This window comes from Emys orbicularis, chromosome 21 (genome assembly GCF_028017835.1).
Source record: "Emys orbicularis isolate rEmyOrb1 chromosome 21, rEmyOrb1.hap1, whole genome shotgun sequence".
In the NCBI taxonomy this organism is placed as follows: domain Eukaryota; kingdom Metazoa; phylum Chordata; order Testudines; family Emydidae; genus Emys; species Emys orbicularis.
The window spans coordinates 13,154,925-13,182,922 of record NC_088703.1 but is presented as its reverse complement, the minus strand read 5'-3'; the positions used below and the strand labels follow the sequence as shown (position 1 = coordinate 13,182,922).

Here is a 27,998-nt window from a genome sequence, read left to right as displayed (position 1 = left end):
GTAAGCTTCTAGCCCTCACGGTTGCAGTGAAAAACTTGAAAATGTTAACTGTGTGTGATTTAAAAGCTCCAAAAACATAAGGTGAATAAAAAGAACCCCAAATGTATTATTATTATTTTTTAAATTTCATAATTTTTAAGCCAGTCCCTTGATTTTTGAACTCTCGGAGCTGGCAATACTGCACCTGATAAAGACATAAGGCAACTGTGCTGCATGCAGAAAAGCCATTGCTTTTCCTCATTTACAGGTCAATAGCAGCCTCTGGAAACCTTAAGAAAGCTCTGGACTGGGCTAGAACTAGCAGGCAGCATCACTGGAGAGTCGCAGATCTGTCACTGTGGGGACAGAAGCTGCTCCATGGAGCAGCTGGAAATGCTGTGCTCTTCCCAGTCTGTGAACCACCATCCTAAGGCATTTGAGAAGACAAGGCTCCTAGACAGTGGTTTTGTGCTGGGATTTCTTATCCCTACAACTACCTCAATACTAACTAGAGCTGGTTGGATATTTTCAGGATGGAACATTATTCTGCCAGAAAATGCCATTTCATTGAAATCAAAATGTTCCACGGGAACATGTTGATTATGATGAGATTGAAACCTGTCTATTTCCCAGCCAGCTCACCCGCCTTCCTGGTCCATCAGCAGCCTGCCTGTCTTCTAGGCACACAGGGTGCCAAGGAGCTGGCACCTTGGATCCCAAGTTCTCTGGCTCCTCGGCAAAATTTCCTGCAGGACAGAAATTCCACTTTCTGCCCAACTCTAAGACTAGCCCATGGAATCGGCCCTTCTCAATTTCCATTCCTGATCTAAGATTAAGAAAATCCCAATCATTTCCAGGTAAAATTGAATTTAGTGATAAACATCTGTGATTTGTTGTGGTGTGCCATTGTGTTTTTAAATCTGCCCCGATGGAAAGTGCTGTGAACGTTGTGATAGATCTCTCTAGCATGCAATGTATACATCCATGGCCCCCATTCCTAAAAGAGCTGAGAGCCAGCTTTTCAAGCAGGGCAATATTTTCAAATGAAACCAGCTTTAATTTAAGCAACAAAATAAGTGACCAGATTTTAAAGGGTCTCAGCACTCTACCTGCTAAAGAGAGCTGGTTGGAAATTTTCCATTGAAATGTTTTTTTCAATAGAAAATGTTTTCTGTGAAATTTAAATTATCTATACAAAAATGTCAATGTTGCCTATTTCTTTTTAATTTTCCATTGAGAAAAATTGAAATGAACCATTTTGTTTTGGGATGGGTTGACACTAATGGATCCCCGGAGCTGCTGATATGTACCATGGGAGTCCCAAGACCCTGATGGATCATGGGAGATGTGGTCCATAGAGGAGAATGGAGCATGAGGCATCTGAACTACAACACTAGATGCTCAAACTGACAAAACATGAAACATTTCAATGTCATCAAATCAAAAAATTTCAGAACTTTTCATTCTTTTAAAAGTTTAGATATTTTCAATTTTTGTTCCAATTTAGGGTGAAAAACAAATATCCAAATCTCAGATTTTCCCATGAGACAAAAATTCCATTTTTAATCATCTTTAATGTGATGCTCTTTTGAAAATCTGGCCATGCATGTCACAGTGGGAGTTGAGCTGAACCCTTTTGAACATCTGGCCCTTATCTAGGTGCCTAACTGTGAGCTGAGCACTTTTGGAAACCTAGTACCAGTTAAATGTGCTGAGCCACTCTGGAAATTCAGCATTAGTGGCATCCTGGTCCTTTTATTTATGGTCTAACGGCCTGATTCTGATTTCATTTACACCAAAGTAAACCATCAGTAGCTCCAGTGTAATGAAGGGAGTGACAAAGGTATGAGACTTCTATAAATGAGAAGAGAATCAGACAGTAAGAGTGTTTCTGTGACAGTCACATGCAAAAGTTTGTACCTATAACATGTCTACGGCCAAATGAGGGCTCTTTATTCAGACCTTACAGAGACAAAACTCCCATCAGCTTCACTGGGAAATTGAGTCAGGATTTAGCCATTTGCAAATAGAATTATTCTTTAATCCACCAAGAGGTAAATGCATGTTATCTTTAAAGGAACTAAAATCATTCTCCCTATTGCCTTCATTAATTCCTAGTTTTTCTTTTTCCATTGTGCATCAGGAGATTTTATTGTTGTTGTTTTTATTTACCATTTGCATTCAGTTTCACCCAGTGTCTCCAATTCAGGATTGAGACCCCACTGTGCCAGGTGCTGTACAAACATAAAATAAAAAGCAGTCTGAAGCCTTCGTTAATTTGGGTTTCTAAATGCACTTGTTACTAATAAAAGGTTCTTTATCTAGGTGGTTACTTAAAATTAATTAAAAAGATGAAATTGGTGGGACACACATAGATACCTTATAAGTTTGATTTAATACAAGCAAGTATAACTGAAACAATAGAAAATGAAATCTAGCAAGATAAGTATAAAAAAATAACCCCCTGGGTCGTGCATAGGTACAGCCTTATGGCTGGTACAGGATAAAACAATTCCCAATGCTGACACACTTAGAACATCATAGAGACTGTTAAACCAGAAAGATAGAAGAAAAAGAAAGTGGAAATCACCAAAGAGGGCTTGTTTATACTCAGGCTTTCGCCATTCAGTCATCCCTGGTGTCCCAACAACTGGCTGGATAACCGCGTTTTATTCATCCACACATGTTTGAGGTCATATCTGATAGGCGTTTGACTCTTGCACATATGTGGTATTCTGACTAACCATTTGTGGTATTCCAGCTAACCATAGTGAAGCTTCCACGAGTTAATATCTCACTTGTGTCAATTAATGCCCCGGTAGTTTTGATATGTCAATGTGGTTAAATTCATAATTACCTTGTTGCAAAAGGACCTAAAAATCTACTATTTTGTGCAATCTTGCAGTGTACTTGATCCTTGGTAGTTTATTTAACGTGCCAAGCACATATTAAATTCCATCACCTCTGGTCAAGCACATAGGCTAGCCCTTGCTAACAACCAGGCCTCAGGTAGGCCTCACGCTAATTCTTAATCTTAAAACCTATAGCAAAGTCTGAAATACTGAACCTTTGGTGTCATCTACTTACACCACTGCTTAGCACATAGGCTTTACATTAATCAGAAACAGAGGCTCTTAAAGATCAGGTCAGAAGCCTCCAGTGAACACTCAATGAGCTTGCAATCTAAATAATTTGTTATGAATTTATCGAGTGATTTTAAGCTAATAGGTTAGGGTTACCAAATGTCTGGTTTTTCCCGGACATGTCCGGCTTTTTGGTAATCAAACCCCCGTCCGGGGGGAATTGCCAAAAAGCCGAACATGTCCGGGAAAATGCCGGCCGGGCACTTCCCCTCCCGCGGCTGCTCTGCTCCTCCCCTGACTCTTCGGCTCTGTTTAAGAGCCGAGCTGCCCGAGCGCTATGGGCTTCAGGCAGCCCCCTTGCCTCCGGACCCCAGCCGCCGGTCGGGCACTTCCCCTCCCAGGCTCCGGCGGCGCAGGGTCCGGAGGCATGGGGGCTGCCCGAAGCCGGTAGCACTCGGGCAGCTCGGCTCTTAAACAGAGCCGAAGAGTCAGGGGAGGAGCAGAGCCTCCGGCCGCGGTGGCTCTGCTCCTCCCCTGACTCTTCGGCTCTGTTTAAGAGCCGAGCGCTACGGGCTTCGGGCAGCCCCCATGCCTCTGGACCCTGCGCCGCCGGAGCCCGGGAGGGGAAGTGCCCGGCCGGGGGCACAGGGTCCGGAGGCATGGGGGCTGCCTGAAGCCCGAGCGCTACCGGCTTCACGGTTTGCCGGGCAGCCTCCAGACCCTGCGCCCCCGGCTGGGCGCTTCCCCTCCCGGGCTCCAGCTGCGCTGGGGAAGCGCCGGCCGGGGGCGCAGGGTCTGGGGGCTGCCCGGCAAACCGTGAAGCTGGTAGCGCTCGGGCAGCCCTTTTCGCGTGGCTGGGAGTGGGAGGGAGGAGGGGGCGGAGTTAGGGCGGAGAAGGGGCGGAGTTGGGGCAGGAAATGGGCGGGGCCAGGGCCCCATGGAGGGTCCTCTTTTTTTATTTGTTAAATATGGTAACCCTATAATAGGTGAAGTTCTGCTCCCAGCTGCACAGGCTCACTGATCATAACAGCGGAGCTGGGCCAGTGGAGGACACAGCTCGTGGATAGCCATGGGGGTTATACTGAATGAAACTATGCCTTAGGCACAATTGCACTATCATTGTGACAGGCATTTAAATATTTTTATTGATCCTTGTCATAGGGCTGCCATCTTGGAACACCCCCTCATGGCAGGAAGCTGCCCCACAGGCACCCAGCCTCAGTTCCCCCTTCTCTCAGGGCCTCAGGAATCATCCACAGAGATTTATATTCAAGAACAACCCCCCTTTCTTGGGGACCGGTATATTTAATACAAAATAAACCCAAAGCAAAGTCAAACCCAAAGTAAAGTCTCTTCTGCCTCAGTCTCCTACTGGGCACAGCCTGTCCTTCCTGAGGTCTCTGTTTCTCACCCCGGCCTCTGGTCTCTCCCCTTGAGCTCAGGGGGCCTGCATTTCTAGGCAGCAGCTCCCCACTTCTCCCTGCCTGCACCACGCAGCTCCCTGTCTCTAGCTCAGACAGGGCCCACACAGCCATCCACCCTCTGCAGGTTCACTTCCCCAGCTGACCAGGACTCTTCCCTACATAAAGTCCAGGTGCTCTCCCTTAACTCCAGCTAGGGACAGCTAACTAATCACAGGGGCATTGGCCTCTTTCCCATATATCTACACAGCCCTGGCAGCGAGTCTCCAAGCCCAGGTCGTCAGAATGGGGCTTGCGCTGCCATGCTAAAAATAGAGTCAGTGTCACCCTGTGACAATCTTCCTTTTTATGTACACTGAACTATTTTACATTTGAGGTCTCTGAACTCAGAGCCCTCTTGTGCATCCCATTTCCAGGCACTGTGGGGTTTGTGTTCCTGGTTATTGAACTTCCAGCTTCTTTCTGTTGTATTCATAGCTGGGTCTTCAGAATGTGCTTTTCTGTTTCATAGCAATGGGTTTCTCAGTTCCCTGGACAGCAGCCATTCAGATGCTGGTGCTAGCGCTGGCCGTCCATTCCACTGCAGGTAAATTCACTGTATTTATTTCTGTTATGCACAGTGATAGTTTGCACTCACATACTAATTTCAGAAACTGTGAGTCTATCTGAATTTTTATCTCCCTTCCCATAACTGTTCATTTCCATACTGTTAGAGGCATAGCTGGTCTTTAATGTTCAATGGTGGGGGGTATTGAAAATCGGTTAAAATTGTAAGCTATCACTTTGAGTTTCAGAGTTTTTTTCCTGGCCCTGCTTGCAGGCAGTAGGCTCTGTAGGGAAGTGTGTGATCTGGGTCTAGCAGCAGGCAGTCTGCAGAAAGCCAGCCTCAAGCAAGGTGGGGTTTGTTGGGCCTCTGTGTTTCAGGGAGCAGCCTGCTTTCTCTCTCTGTGTTTTTGGGTTCTTGTGTATTATCATCCTGAATTCTAAGACATAGTGCAAACTTGCAACCTTCCAGCAAGGGTATTTTATGTCTTTTTTTATCTGATTTCACTATTTGTATGCTGTGAACGTAACACATAGAAATACTGACTTACATTTAAGGAAATTGTTTGTTTGTCAATTTCATGGACTTTTTTTTCTGTTAGACTACTGTGGAAGTTAAGAACTTCATGAAGTTCCCAGCTGCCTCTCCTTTTTCTCTGAAGCTCAAAGAATGAGTAGAGCCCTTAACTGTAACACATTATGTGGTGCAGTTTGCACTGTAGGTATACAGCCCTCTCAGCAGGGCCGGTGCAAGGATGTTTCGCGCCCTAGGCGAAACTTCCACCTTGCGCCCTCCCCCATCCCCAAGCCCTGCGGCAGCTCCCCACCCCCCTCCGCCCTGAGGCCCCCCCCCGCGGCAGCTCTCCCCCCCCCCTCCGCCCTGAGGCGCCCCCCCCACGGCAGCTCCACCCCCCCCCCCGGCCTGGGGAGCTGTGCGGCAGCTCCCCACCCCAGTTCACCTCTGCTCCGTCCCCTCCCCAAGCCCTGCGGCAGCTCCCCCCCTGCCCTGAGGCGCCTCCCCCATGGCAGCTCCCCACCCCCCCTCCGCCCTGAGGCACCCCCCGCGGCAGCTTCCCCCCCCCCCGCCCCTGGGGAGCCGTGCGGCAGCTCCCCACCCCAGCTCACCTCTGCTCCGCCCCCTCCCCGAGCCCTGCGGTAGCTTCCCACCCCCCCGCTGTCCTGAGGTGCACCCCCCATGGAAGCTCCCCCCCCCGCCCAGGGAGCCATGTCGCAGCTCCTCACCCCAGCTCACCTCTGCTCCGCCTCCTCCCCGAGCATGCCGTCGCTGCTCCACTTCTCCTGCCTCCCAGGCTTGCGGTGCCAATCAGTTGTTTGGCGCCGCAAGCCTGGGAGGGAGAGAAGCAGAGCGGGGCGGCGTGCTCAGGGGAGGAGGCGGAGCAGAGATGAGCTAGGGCGGGGAGCGGTTCCCCTGCATGCCGCCCCCCCTTACTTGCTGCAGGCGGCCCTCCCCACGCCCCCCTGCCCCAGCTCCCTCCGCCGAAATGGCGACGACGACCGGGGCGGCCGAAGTTCCAGCCACCGCGGTCGCCACCAAAGAAAATGCCGCCCCCCAAATGCTAGCACCCTAGGCGACCACCTAGGTCGCCTAATGGGTTGCACCGGCCCTGCCTCTCAGGCAACGTGCTACAGACCAAGTGGTTACCAGCTGGTTAGTGGTCCAGGGTATGTGTAAGAGATACTTCTCCTGAATCTCTGAGCCCTTTGCTCCTCTCCTTTCCACGAAGTGGAAAGAAGTATATGAGATGGAGCCCAACTGGCTAGGAGGAGTCACGTACGCTGAAAAAAGGATTGCTATAGATTGCATGCACCTTTATATTTTCTCTAGTCCTCAACTAGCAATTAGAAAGACACATGCTCTCTTTCTTTCTTTCTTTCTTTCTCTCTCTCTCTCTCTCTCTCTCTCTCTCTCTCTCTCTCTCTCATATGCACACATATCTAGATACAACAGTCACTAACTTTGTTTATTTACACATTATTTTCTTCAAATGCAGCCCTGTATTTTATTTTCAAGGACACTGACATATATGGAAAGTTAGAAAGGTAGTAATAAGTAGAGCTCATTGGGTATTTTTTGATGAAACTTTGTTGTTATTGCTTAAAAGTACTTATTCATCAAAACTCAAATTGTTCAAGAACCAGCTTAAATGAATTTACCAATTCAAAAAAAATGTACAGAAAAAAGTTTTGAAATTGTGAAAAATGTTTCATTTTGACATATTCAAAATGAAAAATTCTAGTTTTCTGATTCAAAATCACTTTATTGTTTAGAAATGAAAGCCTCATTAGACTAACAAAAATTTTACTCCACCCTCAAAAAAGTCACAATCAAAGCAAAAGTCAAGGTGGATGAGGTAATATCTTTTTATTAATAACTTCTGTTGGTGAGAGAGACAAACTTTCAAGTCACACAGAGCTCTTTTTCAGGTCTCTCTCATCAACAGAAGTACTCACCTTGAGTACCTTTCCCAGATGTGAAGAAGAGTTGTGTAAGCTTGAAAGCTTGTCCCTTTCACCAGTATAATTGGATCCAATAAAAGATATTACCTCACCCATCTTGTCTCTCTAATATCCTGGGACTGAAACAGCTACAACGATTGCATGAAATTGAAATAAAACATTTGAAAATGATCAAAATGAAACATTTTCATTCCCCCCCCCCCCATGAATATTATTTTTCCCCATTTCTAGCAGAGAAAAAAAGTTCAGACTCCTAAACATTTCCCAGGATGGGAAAACCCTTTTCTACCCAGCTCTAGTAACAAGTCATTTTGGAGCTAGAGAGAGCCAGAGAGATGTAAGACATTGATGGTCATTTGAAGTCCACATAGTCTTCAATGGCCTTTATTTGAAATACAGTTTGACCAGTTTTGTGCAGACTATGGAGAGCTATCCTCCTTCACTTTCAGAGTGGAGTTTGCCATTTTCAGGCCAGGCCAATTTTCCTAACCAAACTTAGGGGTAGAGGTGCATATCAAAAGGCCCACAATTGAATCTAGGTTGGAATCATGACTATGCAGCCTAGTCAGGACCACATAATTCCAAAACTTCTTCACAAACTGTAGCTGCAGAGAGGGACAAACCACGGGAAGTGCACAGACCCCATAACAAATTATGTGTCTCTTATCTTTATAGGTAACAGCCATGAACCATTGATTGTCCTGGACAATTATGAGGACAATGGGATCAGAGTCACCTGTTTTTCTGAGACGAAGTTTTCTGATGTGCAATTGTTGTGGACAGACAGTAAAGGACACAATCTTACTGGAAGTCCAATCACCCCAACCTCCGACACAGATGAGGCTCGTGCCAAAAGTTCGATCCTTCTGAAATCAGGATCTGACAATGCCATCTCCTGCAACATAATTGATAACGTGCTAAAGACCTCAAACGAATCTACAGTTGTAATTGCAGGTAAATGAGAACTTGTATCAGTGTCTCCCAGGAGGAAAAAACACAGGTTGTCTCAAAATGATTCCAAATCTTTTAGATGAACACAATTCCCAACTCCCCCAGAAATCATCTTCATTGATCTTTTCCTCTTTTTTTTTTTTTTTTTACACAGAACCACTACTTACAAGTATCTATAGGTAAAAAGTGAAATTCTTTGAAGTATTATTATTAATAAATCTAACAATAACTCGTCCTATGTGTGGAGTTGCTTGGTAGAAATTAACTCCACCAGTGAGCAGCAGTGTCTTTTGACAATTTCACTATTTAACAGACTGATGGAGAATGCCATCTCTCTCTCTCTCTCTCTCTGAGACCAGGTGGGCAAGGTAATAACTTTTATGGGACCAACTTCTGTTGGTAAAAAAGAAAAGATTTGGAGCTTACACAGAGGTCCAAAAGGTACTCAGAGTGTCTCAGCTAAAAACAATGTGGAACAGATTGTTTAGCATATGGAGTTAACACATGTTGCAAGAGATCATTCAAGGTAACATGGGTAGTTTGCACCTCTGTAGTCATAGGATGAAAGAGGGTTAGTGGGTTACAGATTGTTGTAATAAGCCATAAATCCAGTGTCTTTATTGAGTCCATGATTTGTAGAGTTTAGCAAAGTTATGAATTTAAACTCCCAGGCTTGTCTTTTGCAGGTGTTGTGCAGGTTTCCCCTGAGGATGAGGACTGAGACGTCAGATATGGAGTGATTGTTTTGTGACAAGTGTTTGCCCATGGATGAAATGGTGTTCTCATCTTTTACGATTTTTCTGAGTGAGTTCTTTGAGAGCATGGTGATTGTCTCATTTCACCTACATAGTTGTTATTGGGGCATTTAGTGCACTGGATGAGGTACACCACAAAGGCATGTGTGGGACCCATGGATCTTGAAAGGTGTGTTGTGATGGGTATTGATCATCTAGCAGTGGCGATATGTCTGCAAGTTTTCATCTGTTGTTTTCGCAGGATCTGGTACCGCTTTAAGTTGGTGTCCAGGTCTGTGGGGAGCTTGCTTCTGTTGATGAACTTGGTGAGATTGGGAGGTTTGTTTCAAGGCCAAAAGTGAGGATTCAGGAAAGATTTCATTCAGGATGATGTTCCCATCGAGTATGGGTTGTAACTATTTAAAGATATCTCATATGGGTTCCAGTGTGGGCTGGTAGGTGACAGTGGGTGTGATCAAAGGGTTTTTTCCATATCGAACCAGGTTCTCTCAGGGTATTTGGGTGGCCTGTTCCATGAGGTGATGTACTTCTCTAGTGGAGTGTCCTTGTTTAGTGAAGGCAGATTTAAATGTGTTAAGGTGTGTACCTCAGGCTTTCTCCTCAGAACATATTCTGTGCTATCTGAATGTCTGGCTGTAAATAACAGATTTCTTGGTGTGTTTGGGGTGTTTACTGAATCTGTCGAGGTAGGTGTTGTGATCCATGTGTTTCTTGTATATAGTTGTCTGTAGGGTTCCATTGTTGAAGCTGATTGTTGTGTCCAGGATGTTGATGCTGGTGTGGGAATGTTCCAGAGAGAGTAGTCTAATCTCTCTCTTGACCATCAGCATAATATCTCATCATGGGATTTTCAGACGTGCCTCCGGGTGTTAGGAGCAAAGCATGTACTTTCAAAGGGAGCAGTGCTCCTAAATTTCTTGGACACATTTGAAAATCTCATCCTAAAGACCAAATCCAATGCACACTGAAGTCAATGGAAAGACTTTCATTGCCTTCCATGACTGATGGTTAAGGCCTTGGAGATGTTTTTTTCAAGAACAAGCTCAGTACTGATATAACTCTCCTCCCACTCACATCAATGGGAGTTCTACCAGTGACTTCAACTGGGACAGAGTTAGGCCAATACTGAGTGCTTTTGAAGGTCCCACCTTGAGTGTTTATAACTTATCTCTGGATGTTATTGGAGGCCTTCATTAAGGCACCCTCTGTTTCTCTGGAATGCATGAATCTACCCTGATAATACATTGATGTATGTGTTTCTTACTCTCAGGAGGGATGGGTCTGGGACCTATAGCAACTATTCACAATATCATGGGGAAAACTGTATAGCCGTTCGATGAAAATCCACCCCTTCATGCATAAGACAGTGCCTTCAATATGTCCTAGAGAGAGTTCAGATCTCATAGAATCATAGAATATCAGGGTTGGAAGGGACCTCAGGAGGTCATCTAGTCCAACCCCCTGCTCAAAGCAGGACCAATTCCCAACTAAATCATCCCAGCCAGGGCTTTGTCAAGCCTGACCTTAAAAACCTCTAAGGAAGGAGATTCCACCACCTCCCTAGGTAACCCATTCCACTGCTTCACCACCCTCCTAGTGAAAAAGTTTTTCCTAATATCCAACCTAAACCTCCCCCACTGCAACTTGAGACCATTACTCCTTGTTCTGTCATCTGGTACCACTGAGAACAGTCTAGATCCATCCCCCTTTCAGGTAGTTGAAAGCAGCTATCAAATCCCCCCTCGTTCTTCACTTCTGCAGACTAAACAATCTCAGTTTCCTCAGCCTCTCCTCATAACTCATGTGCTCCAGCCCCCTAATAATTTTTGTTGCCCTCCGCTAGACTCTTTCCAATTTTTCCACATTCTTCTTGTAGTGCGTGATCCAAAACTGGACACAGTACTCCAGATGAGGCCTCACCAATGTCGAATAGAGGGAAACGATCACGTCCCTTGATCTGCTGGCAATGCCCCTACTTATACAGCCCAAAATGCCATTAGCCTTCTTGGCAACAAGCCTTCTTGGCAACAAGGGCACACTGTCGACTCATATCTCACTGCTTCTCATGAAGATTTAATTTAGTTTTGTCATTTTTGAAAGGAAAGCTGAATGACATGAAAGAATAATGGACACTGTGAACTGTTTTGCAGATGTTTTCTTCCCTGCCACCTCCCCATGGATGACGGCCTTCATTGTGATATTGCTGATTAGCATAGCCCTGGTTAGCGCGGCGATTTATAAGCTGAAAAGTAAGTTTTCCTATTCGTGTTATTTCAGAAAACACTAAAGAGTCTAAACATTGTGATATGAAAGAACTTGGGTAGAAGATGTGACTCATTCCCATGTACAGCCTGTGCCCCATGCAAACCATCCAAAATTGCTCAGTGAGGCTGTTCAGGCTAGATTTACAAAGAAACAGGCAAGGGGATGCTCATAACCTCTAACTTTCAGGTGCTTGGATAATCAATGGTATTAACAAAGCATGTGTGAGGTGCCCAGGCTCCCTGTATAGTGAATAGAGAGAGGTAGGCACCTCAGAATGGGATTCACACAAGCCAGCCCTCTGCACATATCTTCACCTAAATCAGCCGGTGGGTGGTGCCATGCCAAGGGGTGTGTGCTAAGCCTTGCCCTTCACTTGGAGATAAATGCCTAAATACAGGCTTCAGGGAGGCACCTATCTCTGCTTATCATTCTCAGCTCCAAACACTTTCTAGCTGTCATGTGCCTTCGCTATGTTAGCAATAAGCTGCAGGGAGGAGCTCCATTGTAACGTTTAGCCCAGTGGCTATGGTACTCATGTGGGATGTTGGAGAGCCCTGGTTTAAGTCCCCCCCGACACCAGATGGGGAATAAGGGATTTGCCACCTCTCCAGTAAATGCCCTAACTACTGAGCTATAGGATATTGTGATGTGAGCCTTTCTCAGTCTTTCCTGTTGAAGCTCTTGCACTGTAGACTAAAAAATGAAAGAATCATTGGGCCAGAGAGATAAAGCAAACATGAGAATGACTCTGTAGCCTGGTGGTAGCGCATACTCACTGGAGCGATGGGAGACCCAAGGATGAGTTCCCCCCACTCCAATGACTTTTTTATTATTATTTATCCAAAGTGGAACAGCTTCAGTGGGAGAGATTGAGTGTGCCCCATCTCGGGATTTCCCGTAGCCCACTGGTTAGGGCACTCACTTGAGAGGTAGCAGAACCCTGTTTAAATCCCATTTCCCCCTGATGTGGAGGCGGGGAGGGCAAGGCCGGGCTTGAGTAAGGGGTCTCCCATATGCCAGGTGAGAGGGCCTGATCCAATAGGAGAGCTCTGAACATGCTTATCAGATTGGGTCCTGCATGTGAGGTAGGCAGAGGAACGTCTATCTTTCCCTGGTGCTGAGGGAAGTTTGACTGCAAAAATTTAGGAGCCGAGTGAGTTTAGGTGCCAACAGGGTTTGGGGACAGCTGAGCAGGGGTTTAGTGAATCCCACTGGAGCCTGATTCTGGGTTTTAGGTGCCTAAAGTGGCAGTTAGCGCCTAAGTCCCTTTGTGAATCTAACCCTTCATGTAGTAACAATTGTAAGAGTTCTGCATGATTAGCCTCCCTACCACCAGGCTCATAGCATCACAAAATGGTAGACAACCTTGACCACCATGCTGAGTTTTTTACTTTATTTTTATTACATTTAGACAATGATAATACATGAGAACAGACAGTTACAGACAGTCTCATGGCACATAGATGTCTAACAACATATAGGAAAGGAAAAAACAACTACAACGTATTTACTATATCGTAAATCCCGACCATTCTTCATAACTTGTGACATTGAACAGAGCTTTGTGCACTAGGAAATGGGCTGAGTGGAAACACTGATTTCACCTAGCTTACCAGACAGCTACTGCGTTCATCAGTGCCCATTTTTCTTGAGCACTAGTTTTAATTGTTAGTGTGGATCAGCTCTGACTTGTGTGATGGTTACTTGAGAAATCACACATTTCCAGTCCTGTGTGGTTTATCAAATACGACCCCTGTGAAGCACACAGAGCCATAATATGAAGTTAAATTGTCTCCTTTTAAAACAAACATCATTTTATTTATTTAATTACTTTTTCAGAAAACAATGAAACAACTGCTCTGGCTGGTAAGTCCCAATAAATATAATATTTACTCATCTCCAAGTCTTGTGTAAATATTAAGCACTACTAGTTAATTGCACAGTAGAAACCCTGGGGTTGATTCTCCTCTTACACCCGTTTTTTATGTTGTTGATTATTCTCACCTTGCAGTGATGGGCCTTGAAAGTTTAACATTTGTCTTAAAATAACTTCTAGCATCAGTTCCAAAACTGGATTCTGCTAATGTTGCAGGGCACTTGTTGATGGTCCACAGAGTACAGGCTAGCTGACTCTCCTGCTTGTTCCTAGCTGCTAAACTCTATTAAAAGACAGGTAAAAACACATGAAACACCTCCCTAATAGTACTTTCCAATCCTGAAGTTGCCACAGGGGTATTATTTGACCGTTTATGGGAGATGCAGTCTGTGCTACCATGAATGGGAAGAGAGATTTCCATGGGACACACTCTCTAATATGAAGTTGTACACATTAGGGTTGGTCAAATTTTTTCTGTCCAAACTTTTTTTTCTGACTAAACAAAAATTTTGCAGAAATTATATGTTGTCCTCAAAACGTATCATAATGCATAGAATTGTAGAAATGTAGGCCTGGAAGGGATCTTGAGAGGTCATCTATTCCAACCCCCCATACTGAGACAGGATCAAGTTTACTTAAACCATCCCTGACAAGTGTTTGTCTAACCTGTCCCACAACCTGCCTTGGTGACCTGTTCCAGTGCTGAACTATCATGAGAGTTAGAAAGTCATTCCTAATATCTAGACTAAATCTCCCTTTCTGAAAACTAAGCCAATTCTTTCCTGTTCTACCCTCAGTGGATATGGACAACAATTGATCACCATTCGCTTTATAACAACCTTTTACAGACTGTTCTCATGTCCACTGACAGCCTTCTCTTCTCTAAACACATCCCATTCTTTCAACCTTTCCTCATAGGTCATATGCACAAAGGAGGTTGAATTAAGGTTGTTCCAGCAGCCTTAATTCCAGAATTTCCTAAGTTCTGAGTGCTTGATTTTGCAACCCTTTCTTTTAACATTGTTTTAATGTAATATTTATATACCTTTTGAAACTAGCTGTTAATGCACTAATCATTATCTCTGGGTTTGTAATATATTTCTCTCTGTATGCAGTAAATGACAAGAAAGCCATCGAAGACGGTAACTATAACATATGTTATGTATCCTTTCAATAATATTTCTGTACATCTATCAGATCTGGCTAAAAAATAGTATTTGACAAATGCTAAAATCAAGGAATTACTCATCAACCGGTTCTGATTTTTGTGAATATACTTGATAAAGCAAAACCCCGTTTTACAAACTAATGGGGGATTGAAGAGTTCATAAAATCAAAAAGTTAATAAAATGGAACATGTCAAAATGACAGTAGGTCCAGTGCATAAGTTGCAGTATGGGGTACTTCAATGCTTTCTATTTGACCTTCACACCACTGGAAAGAAATTTCCAGGGCACATAAGCATCAGGATATGAAGGAAAGTCGATTTGTTCCTCATTGACATCACATTTGTTATGTGATTTTTTTTCTCCATCAGGAAAAATGGTTTGTATAACTAGTCATTCATAAAATTGGTGGTTGTAAAACTGAGGCTCTATTGTATGTGAAAACAGTTGCCAGATATGCCCAGTGAAGAATTGGCAGTCTATGAAAGTCCTCTACCTAGCATTGAATGTCTGGCATACAGTATTTCAGCTGTGCCCACTCAAGTCACACTGTTTTGTTTGTATTTGCAGACTTGATAAGTAAAGTGTTCTAAAAAGCTTGATTGGTTAAAATACATGTTTGATGCTGAATTCATATAGTTGATTTAATGGTGCTGGCCACCTCTGAAGCTTTTCTTAGTCACAAATATGAAAGGTTTTAAATATGGTCAAATTGAACCAGACCCCTAATATTTGTGAATTGTTTGCCAATATGACCTGCTGGCATGAGACCAGCTCTGACATCTGTCTCTGGTTTTTATCTATCTATCTTTGGCATCCATTTTTTCTATCATATCTAACTACTGTATAAAAATTTCTGAATGTTACATGGTTTGGAAGAGAAATTCATTAGTCCAAGTCCCAGGAGTTGGGATTGTTGTCAGTATTGAGCTGCCAAGGAGGAAAAGAACAAAGGGTTTTGAATGTTAGAAAGGTCTCCCTTCCCTTAAGGGATCAGATCCTCAAATAGTATAAACTGGTGAAGCTCCATTGTGGAGCTGTGCTGATTTACTCCAACACTGGACCTATACAGATTTACATCAGCTGAAAATCTGATTTATGGTATTAAATTCAACCACTGCCTGTCCAGATGGAAATAAAAGATCCATAATATTTAATTTACATTGTTCTAAATAGAAAGCTTGGAGGAATCTGATAAAAGCCTCAGAACTAGAGTATATTAATGTGGGTTTCCCGCTGTAATTCTGAAATATGTTTTCTTTCAGAAACAAGGCTTCTCAAAAAAGATCTAGGTAAGAGTGTATTTTAGCTCAACTAATTATTTTCTCCTCTGGGTAAGTGTATGCTTTGCCAGGAGAACTGTCAACAAGTCCAAGTCCAAATATTATAATGTCATGGTACAGAGGCTACAGTTAAGAGTGAGACAGTTGTTCCATTCAAAGTTTTTTTCAAAGGAGCCCAAGGGAGTTGGGCACTCAGCCTTGGATTTTCAAAGATGGTCCAAGGGAGTTAGGAGCACAAGCCCCACTGACTTCCCTTGAGAGTTGCACCCCTAAATCGCTCAGGCCCAGATCCTCAAAGGCGTTTAGGCTCCTAACTCCCATTGGACCATAGGCATTTTTGAACATCTCACCTCTACCACCTGTTGCATTTAAATGGGAATTAGGCACCTAACTCCTTAAGTGCCTTTGAAAATCCCAATGAAATCCTTTGTTCAAGCATTAATAACTTCCCCCCAAAATTCCAGCTGGGTTTCAATTTCTCATGCTTGGTGATTTCATTTGAAAGGTTTAATCCTGCTCTCACCCAGCTCAGCCACCTTTCCCCTTTAAATTGTAGGATTTATATAGTAATTTAAAGCCTAATAACCTGCCTGTGACATTTAAGTCCCATACATATTATAGGTGAGGTTTTCAAAACCACCTAAAGGATTTAGAAGTAAAAGTCCCATTGAAAATCTCCACTGACATTTGTTATATAAAAAGACAATGTGTGTGACTCAGTAAAATGGCTGTCCCATTAGAAACCAAGCTGCCCACTGGGGCCAGGGAACTGGGCTGTGCAGCAGGGCACTGGAACAATGCTGGGTTTTACTGTACTCAACCTTGCTCACCACCTGAGTACCCCAGCCCCACTGCCAAAGGCCTTATCCATGCCCCTCTCCATCCCCAACATCACTTACTTCTCCCCCAGACTGTTAAACCTGGAAGCTAAATCCTAGTCTGACAGGGTTCCTCAAGTCTGGGATCCCCTCTGACAAGCTACAGGAGGTTCATCATGGGAGCAGCTGCCTCTGTAGCAAACCTGCAGGCTCCAGATCACTGAATGCTTCGGTTCCAGTTCTCCACATCTTCGGACTCTTTCATTGCCCCTTGTTAACAGAGCTGGTTGGGAGTTTTCCAGTGAAGAGTTTTCATTGGAAAATGCTGATTCACTGAAACACACTTCCGTAAAAAGTTTGGATCAGTTTTGACAAAGCTTTAGTTGAGAGAAGTTTTTCAGGTCCAAGATGCAATTTCTGGTCGAAACCCCAGAGAGATCCCACTGTTAATAGACTGGTGGTTAGGGCACTCATCTGATATGAAGTAGGCAGAACATAGACTAGAAGCTGCATTTGTTGCATCCTAGCAGAGGACCCTAACCACTATGCTATTGGCTACCTCAGGGTGAGTCTATGTGTGTGCGTGCGTGTGAAATCTCAATAGGGCTAGGGTTTCAACCCAATAGAATGGGAAAGTTTTTAAAACCTTGAAAATTATCACAGGATTTCCCACCCAGCTCTACTAGCTAATAATAGGAGTGAGGACAGAGTGGGAGAGGACACAGAAAAGGCTGAAACCCATGTTTTCAGAGACTGCAGCTTCCCTCTATAGCACTGGAAAGGGGAAGCAGATGATGGATCTGAGCAGTTCCACTGGCTTCTTTTGACCTAGATGAATTCAGATATGACGGGTTTGGGAAATGAGTCAAAACGGACCTAGATCTGAGCTGTTTTGAGGATGCTGTGTGTGTCTGGGTGGAATAAAGGAGTTTGTGGTGACTATGGTTGTGTAGCTAGAGGAACCACAAGCAAATAAACTGTGAGAACTGTCAGGACACTATTTCTAAAGGAACATTTTATTTTATTTTTCTCTGCAAAAGCTTGCTAAACCCCATATGTGTGTATTGTTTGCAAATGTTAGAAAAAGATGGGGAGATTGTCATGCTTAAAGGCCTATATACAGCTGAAAGCTGAAAGCTGCGACTTTCAAAGCTGCTTGTGGTGTTTGGATGCCTGATTTAATTTTAATAGAAATTGAATGTCCAGATTCCTTAGGCACCTGAGCAAATCTCAGACAAAATGTTCACAGTGTCATATTTCTTAGTGTGGGGTCTGGCAAATGAAAATCTAACCCCTGCCTATTATTTTAAGATTACCTCTTCTGTTTCCTTATTTCGCAGAGACTGAACACCAAAAATCTCAACAAGGTAATTCCATCTCTTACTAGTTAATATTTAAAACTCGAGAGATTTCTTTCAGTCTTCGGCATGGATGATTGTTTTGAGCTGGCTGTTTTAACAAAATAGATACAAGATGGGTAACTAACTTTTTTTGGACCTTCTTCTGTTGGTGAAAGAGACAAGAGCTCTGTGTAAGCTCAAAAGCTTGTCTCACCAACAGAAGACGGTCCAGTAAAAGATATTACCTCACCCACCTTGTCTTTCTAATATTCTGTGATAAGAACGGCTACAGCAACACTACAAACTAACAAAATAAGGTTATTATACACACATAATTATATGAGAGGGATAAAATTTTCAGAATGTTGTGGGTTTTATGAAGAAAAATGCTGATGAAAATGTTCATCAAGAATTTATTTGGTGGAGGAAGGGGGTTTCAACCAATCCTGTTGAGATCAATTGAGATTTTCAACAATAAAAAAAATTCATTTTAGTTTAGATATATTTTGAAAAAATTAGGAAAAAATCTATACTTTTTTTTAAACCTTTTTTACCACCTATATCTGAAACCCACAGTAAACATGAAAATTTAACCTGAAGATTTTATTTTCTGCTTCTCAAGAACCAAATAATAACTAAACCACTTTGCACCAATCTCGAGCAGGGTCATTACTAAATGTCACTTACCAACTAAATTTGACTTAGCACAGATATCACAAAGAGAACATCTGAAAAGCAGCACAGGATAAAAGGATAAAGCTCCACATGTCTGCAAGGGTTTTCTGCCTATACCTGTATGATATTATGGGACAGAAAGAAAATGGAATAGAAATGTTCTCAGAAATGTACTAGGACCAGAGACATAGCTGGAAAAGGCAAGAGTGGAGCTAATAGAGAAATGTATTGATCAACTGCCACAAGACAAGGAAGGGGGATGAGACAAAGAAAGGGCTTGACTTCAAATGGGGTGGCCATATCACTACTAGGGAGAAAGATGATTCAGGCTCGAAGATGGTGAGGGTGAAAATGTTTCTTTAGAAGGTGAATCTCAGACAGCAAATGACCAACTATAGGAAGAGTTAAATGCCCTGTTGATAGGCACCTTCATGGCAGACAAAAATGCAGAGAACCTCTGCCCCAGGACTTAACTGTAAATAAAGGGGATAAATGCAATGAATTTACTGTATCTATGAAGCAGCTAGAGGTTTGAAATTTCTAGGAGTCTTATATACAGGGATAGGGAGCATTTTGGGGAAAATTCAGCATGTTACAAAGAAGAAACATGCTATACTTCACACATGGAGACTTTACCTTTGTTCTTTCTTGATTTATTGTTTTCATTAATCTAAATACAGGTAATTCAGTGATGTTGTTTCTCTACAATACCAGAAAATCCAGTTGTGGCTGTTTGTTTTGAGTGACATTATTGCTGCAACTGCACTGTTTTAATTCCTGGCCTTCATAAAACTAAGGCATTGTCTATGCTGGCGGTGGTGTGTTGGGTACGTGTAGCTACACACCACAGTGAAAAGCAGGCTGTGTCTGCACTGCAGTGTGTAACTACACATGGCAGTGAAAGGCTCTGGCAGCGGGACACTTGGTAACCCACACACCTCCTGGGTGTGGTGTTCTGTCCTATCTAGCGGCACCAAGACCATGTAGAGAGAGAGGGAGAGATTAATGAGTCTGCTTTATAGCTTTAGCTAACAGCTGAATGGTTTTTACCTCATGCGTTAGAGGCTCATGCATTTAGCTGCAGAGGTCCCAGGTTCGATCCTGCCTACTGACAACCGGGGTCTGACTGTGTTACAAGTAGGGGCTCATCTGGGATATCAACTGGGAAGTCTCTGAAGCTCGGGGTACACTTCCTCAGCTAGGCGAAGTATGTAATCCACACACCTCCTGGGTGTGGTGTTCTGTCCCATCGAGTGACACTGAGACCACTTAGAGAGAGAGATTAATGAGGCTGCTCTACAGCCTTAGTTAACAGCTATGTGGTTTTTAGTTCATGTAGTAGAGGCTCATGCATTTTGCTGCAGAGGTCCCAGGTTCGATCCCATCCGGTGATGACCGGGGTCTGTCGGTGTTACAACTTCACTGCTAAAAGTAGCAGTGCAGACGTGGGATGAACTTCTTGGGCATGAGGAGAGCCCTGTAAGGACTATATCCTAAGGTTCTGGTGTGTCTTTACTCGACTAAACAGTGCCTCACTGACCACACATCTATTTATACCCGTTCTAGCTGGGCATGAAATGAATGTACTCACTACCATGAGTACAGAAATAGCCTAAGTGTTTGTGAAAGCCAAATATCTGTCAAACTTTGGTCACTACCTGCAGATCAATGCATTCTGCACTCTCAGAAACTACCTCCAGAACGTATTTTGATTATATTAAAAATCTCTGTTTAGTTGCTCTCATCTGCGGACTCCTCTTGTCTTTTGGTTAACAGTTTAATTTTGTTTCTTTGTAGCAATTCAGGAAATACAGGAGAAATTTGGTAAGTGTTTCATTGGAATAGTTTCAAGCAGCTCTAGTCTTTAGTTTAGCATCCTCCTGGTAACAGAGACATCCCAGCCTACTGGCCCATTGGTGGTGGCCAGCCCACAACTTCGTCATTTTTTTTCAGGTTTGTTTCCCCCCTCTGTATTCATAGATACCTTTTGGCTTTGGAATCTATCATTGTGGTCATCTAGTCTGACCTCCTGTATCACATAGGCCAGAGAACTTCCCCAAAACCATTTCTATAGCAACACTTTTAGAAAAAAAATCCACATAGCTCTTTTTATCTCTTTTTCCATAAAGAAGGAAATGCAGTGAAAAACAACCAAAACAAAACACTATATTCATACATCAAAGAAGCTGAGAACTTTAAAGCATGCAAGTCAGCCGGTCAAATCCTAAGGAATCCAGGGCTAGATTTTAAAAAAAGTATTTACTCTGTAAAGACACAGATAGGCACCTTGACATTTCTGAAAATCATGCTAAGTGCCTCACTCTCATTGAAACCAAAGGGAATAAGACACCTAAGCTCTTTTCAAAATCCAACTAGGTACCTAGCTGCATCTTTAGGTGCTTAATATCATTACAAATCTGACTCCTACTCTCTTATTACATTATTTTCACTCAGGCAAATTCCCATTGTTTAAATGCAGCACGGACTTCAAGATTTAGCCACCTTTTTTGCATAGTTTAGTTTGTATGAGGATGCCATTGAACATAACATAGTAGATATTCTATTGCAGCTAATATGGCAAAAAGATAAATGTTTAGACCCTATCCTGCAAAGATTTAGACACATGCTTAAATTTGAACACACACTGAGTTGTTCCATTTAACACAATGAACTCACGGTGTCTATTAAGCATGAATATAGATTTTTGCAGGTTTGGGGCCTTAGAACCTGACCCTTACTCACATGAGTCCATTTTACTTGAGTAATTCCATGTAGGAAGTAAAGATTTCCTACAGAACAGAATTAACAAGGGAATAATGAAGAAGCATGATGTATCAATCTTTTTCCATTTCAGAAAAAGCCATGGCTGAGCTGGGTGAGTTGAAAGACCATGTTTAATATTACACAGTTTGTATTATTTCAATGTAAAATAAGCCATATGCTATAGCTGAAATTCTGAATTCTCTTTTTTTGTTGTAGACTTCAGGAGGGCTCGTAGCAATGCAGGTAAAATGCCTTGTATCTGGAATTATACCCAGGTTATTTTCTCCCAGAAGTTTAATAGTTTGATTAAATATTTTTGGTGCCCTGAGTTCTGAAAGGAGGAATAAAGAATGTCTGTTCAAGAGCCCTGAAGAACAATGTGACTGGGATTTGACTAGGTGCCTAGCTGCAGAAGAAAGGGACAATATTTGTTGATAAAAGAATTGGTGACTGTAGTTGAATGAGACTTTAGGACAAATAGTTTAACAGTTGAAAAAAGGAATTTCCAGTCTACTGAAACTATTCGCGAATTTGTGTTGTGTTAGCTGAAGAATTTCAACTTCATTGAAAAAGCCAAAATGTTTCATTTCAACCTGAAAAATTTTGTTTAGATGTGCAGGCATTCTGACAAAAACAAAGGAAAGGAGAACTAGAGTCACAAAATGGCTGATGGGGGAGGTCCTTGTGCCTCTCTTGTAGGCTTTAACCTAGTGTTTAGGGCACTCAGCAGGGAGGTAGGAGACCTAGGTTCAGTTGCATCCTTTGCTTGTTGAGGATTGTGGATGCAAGCTTGGGTCCCCCATGTTAGAGGAAGGCACCATACCTGCTAGGCTATGGAATGCTGTGGCTTCAATCTCTCCTGTGGTAGCTATTCCACATCTTATAAATAATTAAATAGCAATTAGATGGGGGACTTTAACTTGGGACTCCTAGATCCTAACTACTGGGCTATAGTCACTCCCACTCTCTTTCCCTGGCCCATTAACACTCCATTGCCATCACGAATGACTATGAATTGCCATTGTGAAGAAAGTTCTTAGGGCCCAGTGTTCCTGGCATTACACATGTGGGTAACTCTATTGGTCTCCATGGATCAGGTGAGTAATGGCAGCAGGATAGAGACCTTCATGTTTTGGCTCCCATTCACTTCAAGCCCCTGTCTCTAGGTACCTTATGTCACAGTTCAAGGCCACTGCACTTTTATGTCCTCTCCGTTGTTCCTTGAGGACACCCGCTCTAGCAGGGCCGGCTCCAGGGTTTTTGCCGCCCCAAGCAGGCAAAAAAAAAAAAAAAAAAAAAAAAGCCGCGATCGCGATCTGCGGCGGCAATTCGGTGGGAGGTCCTTCGCTCCGAGCAGGCGTGAGGGACCCTCCGCCGAATTGCCGCCGAATAGCTGGACATGCTGCCCTTCTCGGGAGTGGCCGCCCCAAGCACCTGCTTGGTAAGCTGGTGCCTGGAGCCGGCCCTGCGCTCTAGGCTCCCAGCTTCTCAGCCGTCAACATGCTTGTGCAGAGACCCATGTCTCTCTCCCTCCTGACCAGAGATTTTGTAGATTGCACAGTTCCCTGCCTACACTGTGTTATTCCCAGCAAGCCAGACTGCCTGAATAGGCCAGCATCTGTGCTTTGCTTTCTCCTTAGAGTCTATGAACAGCTGTAATTGCTCACAGACACAAGTTACCACACAGCTCTTTCTAAGCAAGCACATTTATTCTTAGGGTGAAAGCATTACAGAGACAACATTTAAAACAATAAAAAACCTTACAAATAGGCTAATAAACTTACGAGAGGTCACCCCAACTTCAGCCTCTGGCTTTGGTTGGTGATCAGTCATTCAAAATGCACAGGAGTTTTCCTGTGGTTACAAATTCAAAACAACCTTAATTAAGAACTAGCTCATCCATCCATCTTCTTTATACAGTAGGGGGCTTTGATCCTGAATCTCTAGGAACAGATAACAGAGTCCCTGACTCTGGTTGTAGCTTCAAAAACCTAGATTTTTGCATAACCAGAGATGGGGAATTTCCATTCACCTTCCCCTAGAGATTCCCCAGGCAAACCACTTGAACCTGTTTGTCCCAAAAGTCCATTCTTATCTGGCACATTCTTCAGTACAGACCTCTGAAATTCATAACACTTCCCAGGGTTCACCTCACTCTCCCCCCTGTAGAGGTTACATGCAATCCCAGCCCACAATAATACATAATCTTTGCATATAATACAATGGATTCCAAAAATACTTAAACTTAATGCAATAACATTTTTCAAGGATAATGCAGAAAACTGCCATCTCTCTCACATCTTATAACTAGAACTGTGCAGGAAGCCTAATTTTCATTTTAATGGCAAATACTGACATTTAGAGATTTGGTTTTGTCCTGTAATGGAAGAAAGAGTCATATTTAAAAATCTTCTGTGAAATGAATTTTATTTTTTTAATTGTTTTGGGTTAGTTGAAACCTATCCTTTTGATAAAATATTTCATTTTCATTTTGATTTTTAAAAGTTTTTATTTTATGTTAAAATGTACATTATAAAATGAAATAGATTTTGAAAGGGAAAATTATTTTAAGACAAATATCAAAATATTCCATTATAAAAATGCTGAAATGGAAAGTGCTTTATGGGCTTTTTTTTATTTTCAAAAACAAAATTTCCTCAGAATTGCAGAATTCCACATTCCTGCAGAAAATATAGAGTTTGATACGCTGGCATTTTTGAATGGACAAATATCTTGGACTTTCAGAAAGCTTTTGACAAGGTCCCTCACCAAAGGCTATTAAGCAAAGTAGACATTCATGGGATAAGAGAGAAGGTCCTCTCATATATCAGTAACTGTTTAAAAGACAGAAAACAAACGGTAGGAATAAATGGTAATTTTTCAGAATGGAGAAAGGTAAATAGTAGTGTCCCCTGTTTATGTACTGGGGTATATACTGGGACCAGTACTGCTCAACATATTCATAAATGATATGGGAAAAGGGGTAAAGAGTGAGATGGCAAAATTTGCAGACAGTACAAAATTACTCAAGTCAGCTAAGTCCAAAGCAGCCTGCAAACAGTTACAAAGGAATCTCACAAAACTGGGTGACTGGGCAATGGCAGATGAAATTCAGTGTTTATAAATGCAAAGTAATGCACAATGGAAAACATAGTCCCAACTATACATACAAAATGATGGGGTCTAAATTAGCTGTTATCATTCAAGAAAGAGATCTTGGACTCATTATGGATTGGTTTCTGAATACATCCACTCAATGTGCAGTGGCAGTCAAAAAAGCGAACAGAATGTTAGGAACCATTAGGAAAGGGATAAGACAGAAAATATCATAATGGTACTATATAAATGCCTGCTATACCCACACCTTGAATGCTATGTGCAGTTCTGGTCACCCCATCTCAAAAAAGATATATTAGAATTAGAAAAGGTACAGAGAAGGGCAACAAAATTGATCAGGACTATGGAACAACTTCCATGTGAGGAGAGATTAAAAAGACTGGAATTTTTCAGCATGGAAAAGAGAAGACTAAGAGGGGCTATAATAAAGGTCTATAAAATTGTGACTGCTGTGGAGAAAGTGAATAAGGAAGTGTTATTTACTCCTTCACATAAGACAAATACCAGGGGTCACTCTATGAAATTAATAGGCAGCAGGTTTAAAAGAAACAAAAGGAAGTACTTCTTTATACATAATGCACAGTCAATCCGTGAAACTCATTGCCAGAGGATGTTGTAAATGCCAAAACTATAACAAGGTTCAAAAAAGAGCGAGGTAAGTTCATGGAAGATAGGTTCATCAATGACTATTAGTCAAGATGGTCAGGGATGGAACTCTATGCTCTGGGTGTCCCTAAACCTCCACCTGCCAGATGCTGGGACTTGATGACAGAGGATGGATCACTCAAAATTGCCCTGTTCTGTTCATTCCCTCTGAAGCATCTGGCATTGGCGACTGTCAGAAGACATGATACTGGGCTAGATGGACCACTGGTCTGACCATTATAACTGTTCTTATGAGATCAGAGATTTCTTTACTCCATGCCCATGACTTTTACCATGGGAGGAGATGATTTGGGCCAGGAGTGTTAGTTAATTCAAGCTATAACTAGCCAGGGGTGTATGTGCCCTTGCTATTACGTATATTAATACATATATTACATATGCTCTTGTTCTGAGCAGTTGTGGTGCATTTTGCTGAGATATTTAATATTTTTTTTGTCTCTCTACTGTGTCTTTAATTTTCTTCACCAGCTTTGATATATGTTTGTTTATTTCAGTAAGAGTTAATAAGTCTCTAGTTACTGATGAAATGAACATTTTTATTCTTCCCTCCAGTTAACATCACTCTGGATTCTGACTGCAAACATCCCAAACTCTCACTCAAGGATAAAAATAGGGTCGTTTCCACGGCAGAGAAGGAAGCCGGCAGGGATTTGATAGTGGTGGCAAATGAAGGATTTTCAGAGAAGAAACAATACTGGGAGGTGGAGGTGGGGGACAAGCCAGAGTGGGAGCTAGGGGTGCTGACTCAGAATGAAAGGATGAAACTGAAAACTGAGAAGATGGAGAAACCTCCTGAGAAGGAATACTGGAGTTTGCGGCTGTCTGAGGATCAATATCATTGTAGTTGGAAAAGTGACACAATCACCTCTGAGGATAAAAAATTCCAAGTGGTTGGCATTTTTCTGGATTGGGAAGAGGGAATGATCTCATTCTACAATGTAGAGCTAATGTGCCCTGTTGTGTCCATCACTCAAGAGTTTAAAGGAAAATTGTACCCATTCTTCAATCCTGGCAATGATAAACAATACCTAGGAATACGCCCTGTCAGTGTCCCCAGCCCCTTAACTTCTCTCTGAAATCAAACATCAGATCTAATAGTTATGGGAATTTTAAATTCACTCCATCTGAGGAGCCAGGAAACTTGAACCACTATAGAAGAAAGGGAAGGGTTTAATTAGTTAATATAGAATCTGAGAGAAAGAGAGAGAGAGAAAGGGGGAATGGTACAATTTTGATATTTTTGAAGATGGCCTAAAGGCCGAAACAGATACTTCATAGCCCCTGACCCAGGCAAGTTGCCAATGAAATGACCTGAGTAAAAACTACGACTGGTCAAATGGACCAATAATTTTTCAGTAAATATTGACTTGAATAAAAAAATGAATAAAGGAGGGCTGTGCTTTTGTCCATTTTGTGTTCACTTTCATCAGGTATCTAGTGAACTAATTTACTATCAGCAATGTTCGTGGAAATGATAAAGTGTAAGCAAAGATGACAGAATATTGGTGGAAAGCAAATTTTGAATGAGTAAATGCAAATATTCACACCAGAAACCTGATGCCAAATGATATGATCATCTAGGACACAATGTAGCAAAGGCCATCCCTCTTCAGCAAAGTTTAAGATTATACTTAAGTTCCTTAGACTTTAGTGAACCCTAGAGCTTTGCAGAATAGGGATGGTTTGCTTAACCCGGGACCCAATCAAGACAGAATTCTTATCCATCCAAACAATACTAACCAGGGCAGCTCAAATATCAAATGTCAGTTACTCACATTGAATAGCTCCCAGCCCAGAATTGTTTTGTTGCAATTATTTGGAAAATAACTCTGAATAGTGAATATGTTTGTGAAAAGAGAGAAATGCTCACAGATAATTCACCAACAGAAAAAGATACAAATATGTTACCTTCTGTGCATAATTTGCTCAGCACTACTACAGACATTCAAAACTGAGCACTATCTTCACAGCGGTGGTTCTACCCCTGCCATGGTTCTGGCCCTTTTCAACCCAGAATGTGTTCTGTCATTCAGAGGGGAATAGGCTGCACCCCGTGTAGGAGTGTAGTTTGGAGTGCTAGACCCCTGAGCACGAGGGAGTCCTCGGAGGCAATCTGCCCCCTTCAGCAGAAAATGACTGAAAATGAAAAAAAAAAACCCATATAATTTCTGGTAATTGTTTTAGCAGAAAACATTTGATTTTTTGACCAAACTATCAAAATTCTGAAAAATGAATATTTCAGCCAAAACCTTCTGATGGATGAATATTTTTGGCCACAAACTGGGAAATCTTTGGGTTTTCTATGATTGGTCAGCCCTTCTCCCAGCATTCCCTCTGGAATTTTGCAGCCCTGCATTTCCACTGTCTATACATGTGTGCATTGCATAATCAAGACTTGGTGGGAAAGAAGAGACCCTAACCTCCCCTCCTTGCTTAGCAGCAAAATAGAGCTCAGCATCTAGACCTGTATTTGCATTTCGGGAGGAATGCATTAGACAGGGGTTTCCAAAGGTACTTAAGGGATTTAGGCATCCAAATCACATTGAATTGGGTGTCAAATTTCCATAGGATCCCGATCAAAATCCCAGCTTTCATGACTGCTCTTTCCTTTCTGTGCCTTAAAATAAAGATTTCCATCTGATACCAATCCTTTCCCAACAAATTGTGTTAAAAAAAAATACTAGAAGGAACCAAATTTAACGATAGCTGAAACAGTTTAATTGGAGTGATTTTAAACCAGGTTGGTTGCTGTATTAGAAGCTCTATCAGGGAGCATGTGCATCCTGGAAGGGTTATATAGAGATAAATTCTGCTTAATA

The 27,998-nt window shown here is 42.5% G+C and overlaps 1 protein-coding gene across 1 annotated transcript; it reads left to right on the top strand.

The window, feature by feature from the left end:
- The first annotated feature begins 4,996 nt into the window (after positions 1-4,996).
- LOC135892910 (butyrophilin subfamily 2 member A2-like) lies at positions 4,997-26,255 on the top strand. Its single transcript, XM_065420671.1, has 11 exons — positions 4,997-5,069; positions 8,180-8,458; positions 11,361-11,459; positions 13,315-13,341; positions 14,467-14,493; positions 15,783-15,809; positions 17,959-17,985; positions 20,431-20,457; positions 21,488-21,508; positions 21,613-21,639; positions 25,732-26,255. The coding sequence occupies exons 1-11, from the start codon at positions 4,997-4,999 to the stop codon at positions 26,253-26,255; spliced, it is 1,158 nt and encodes a 385-aa protein (XP_065276743.1).
- Positions 26,256-27,998: the final 1,743 nt, after the last annotated feature.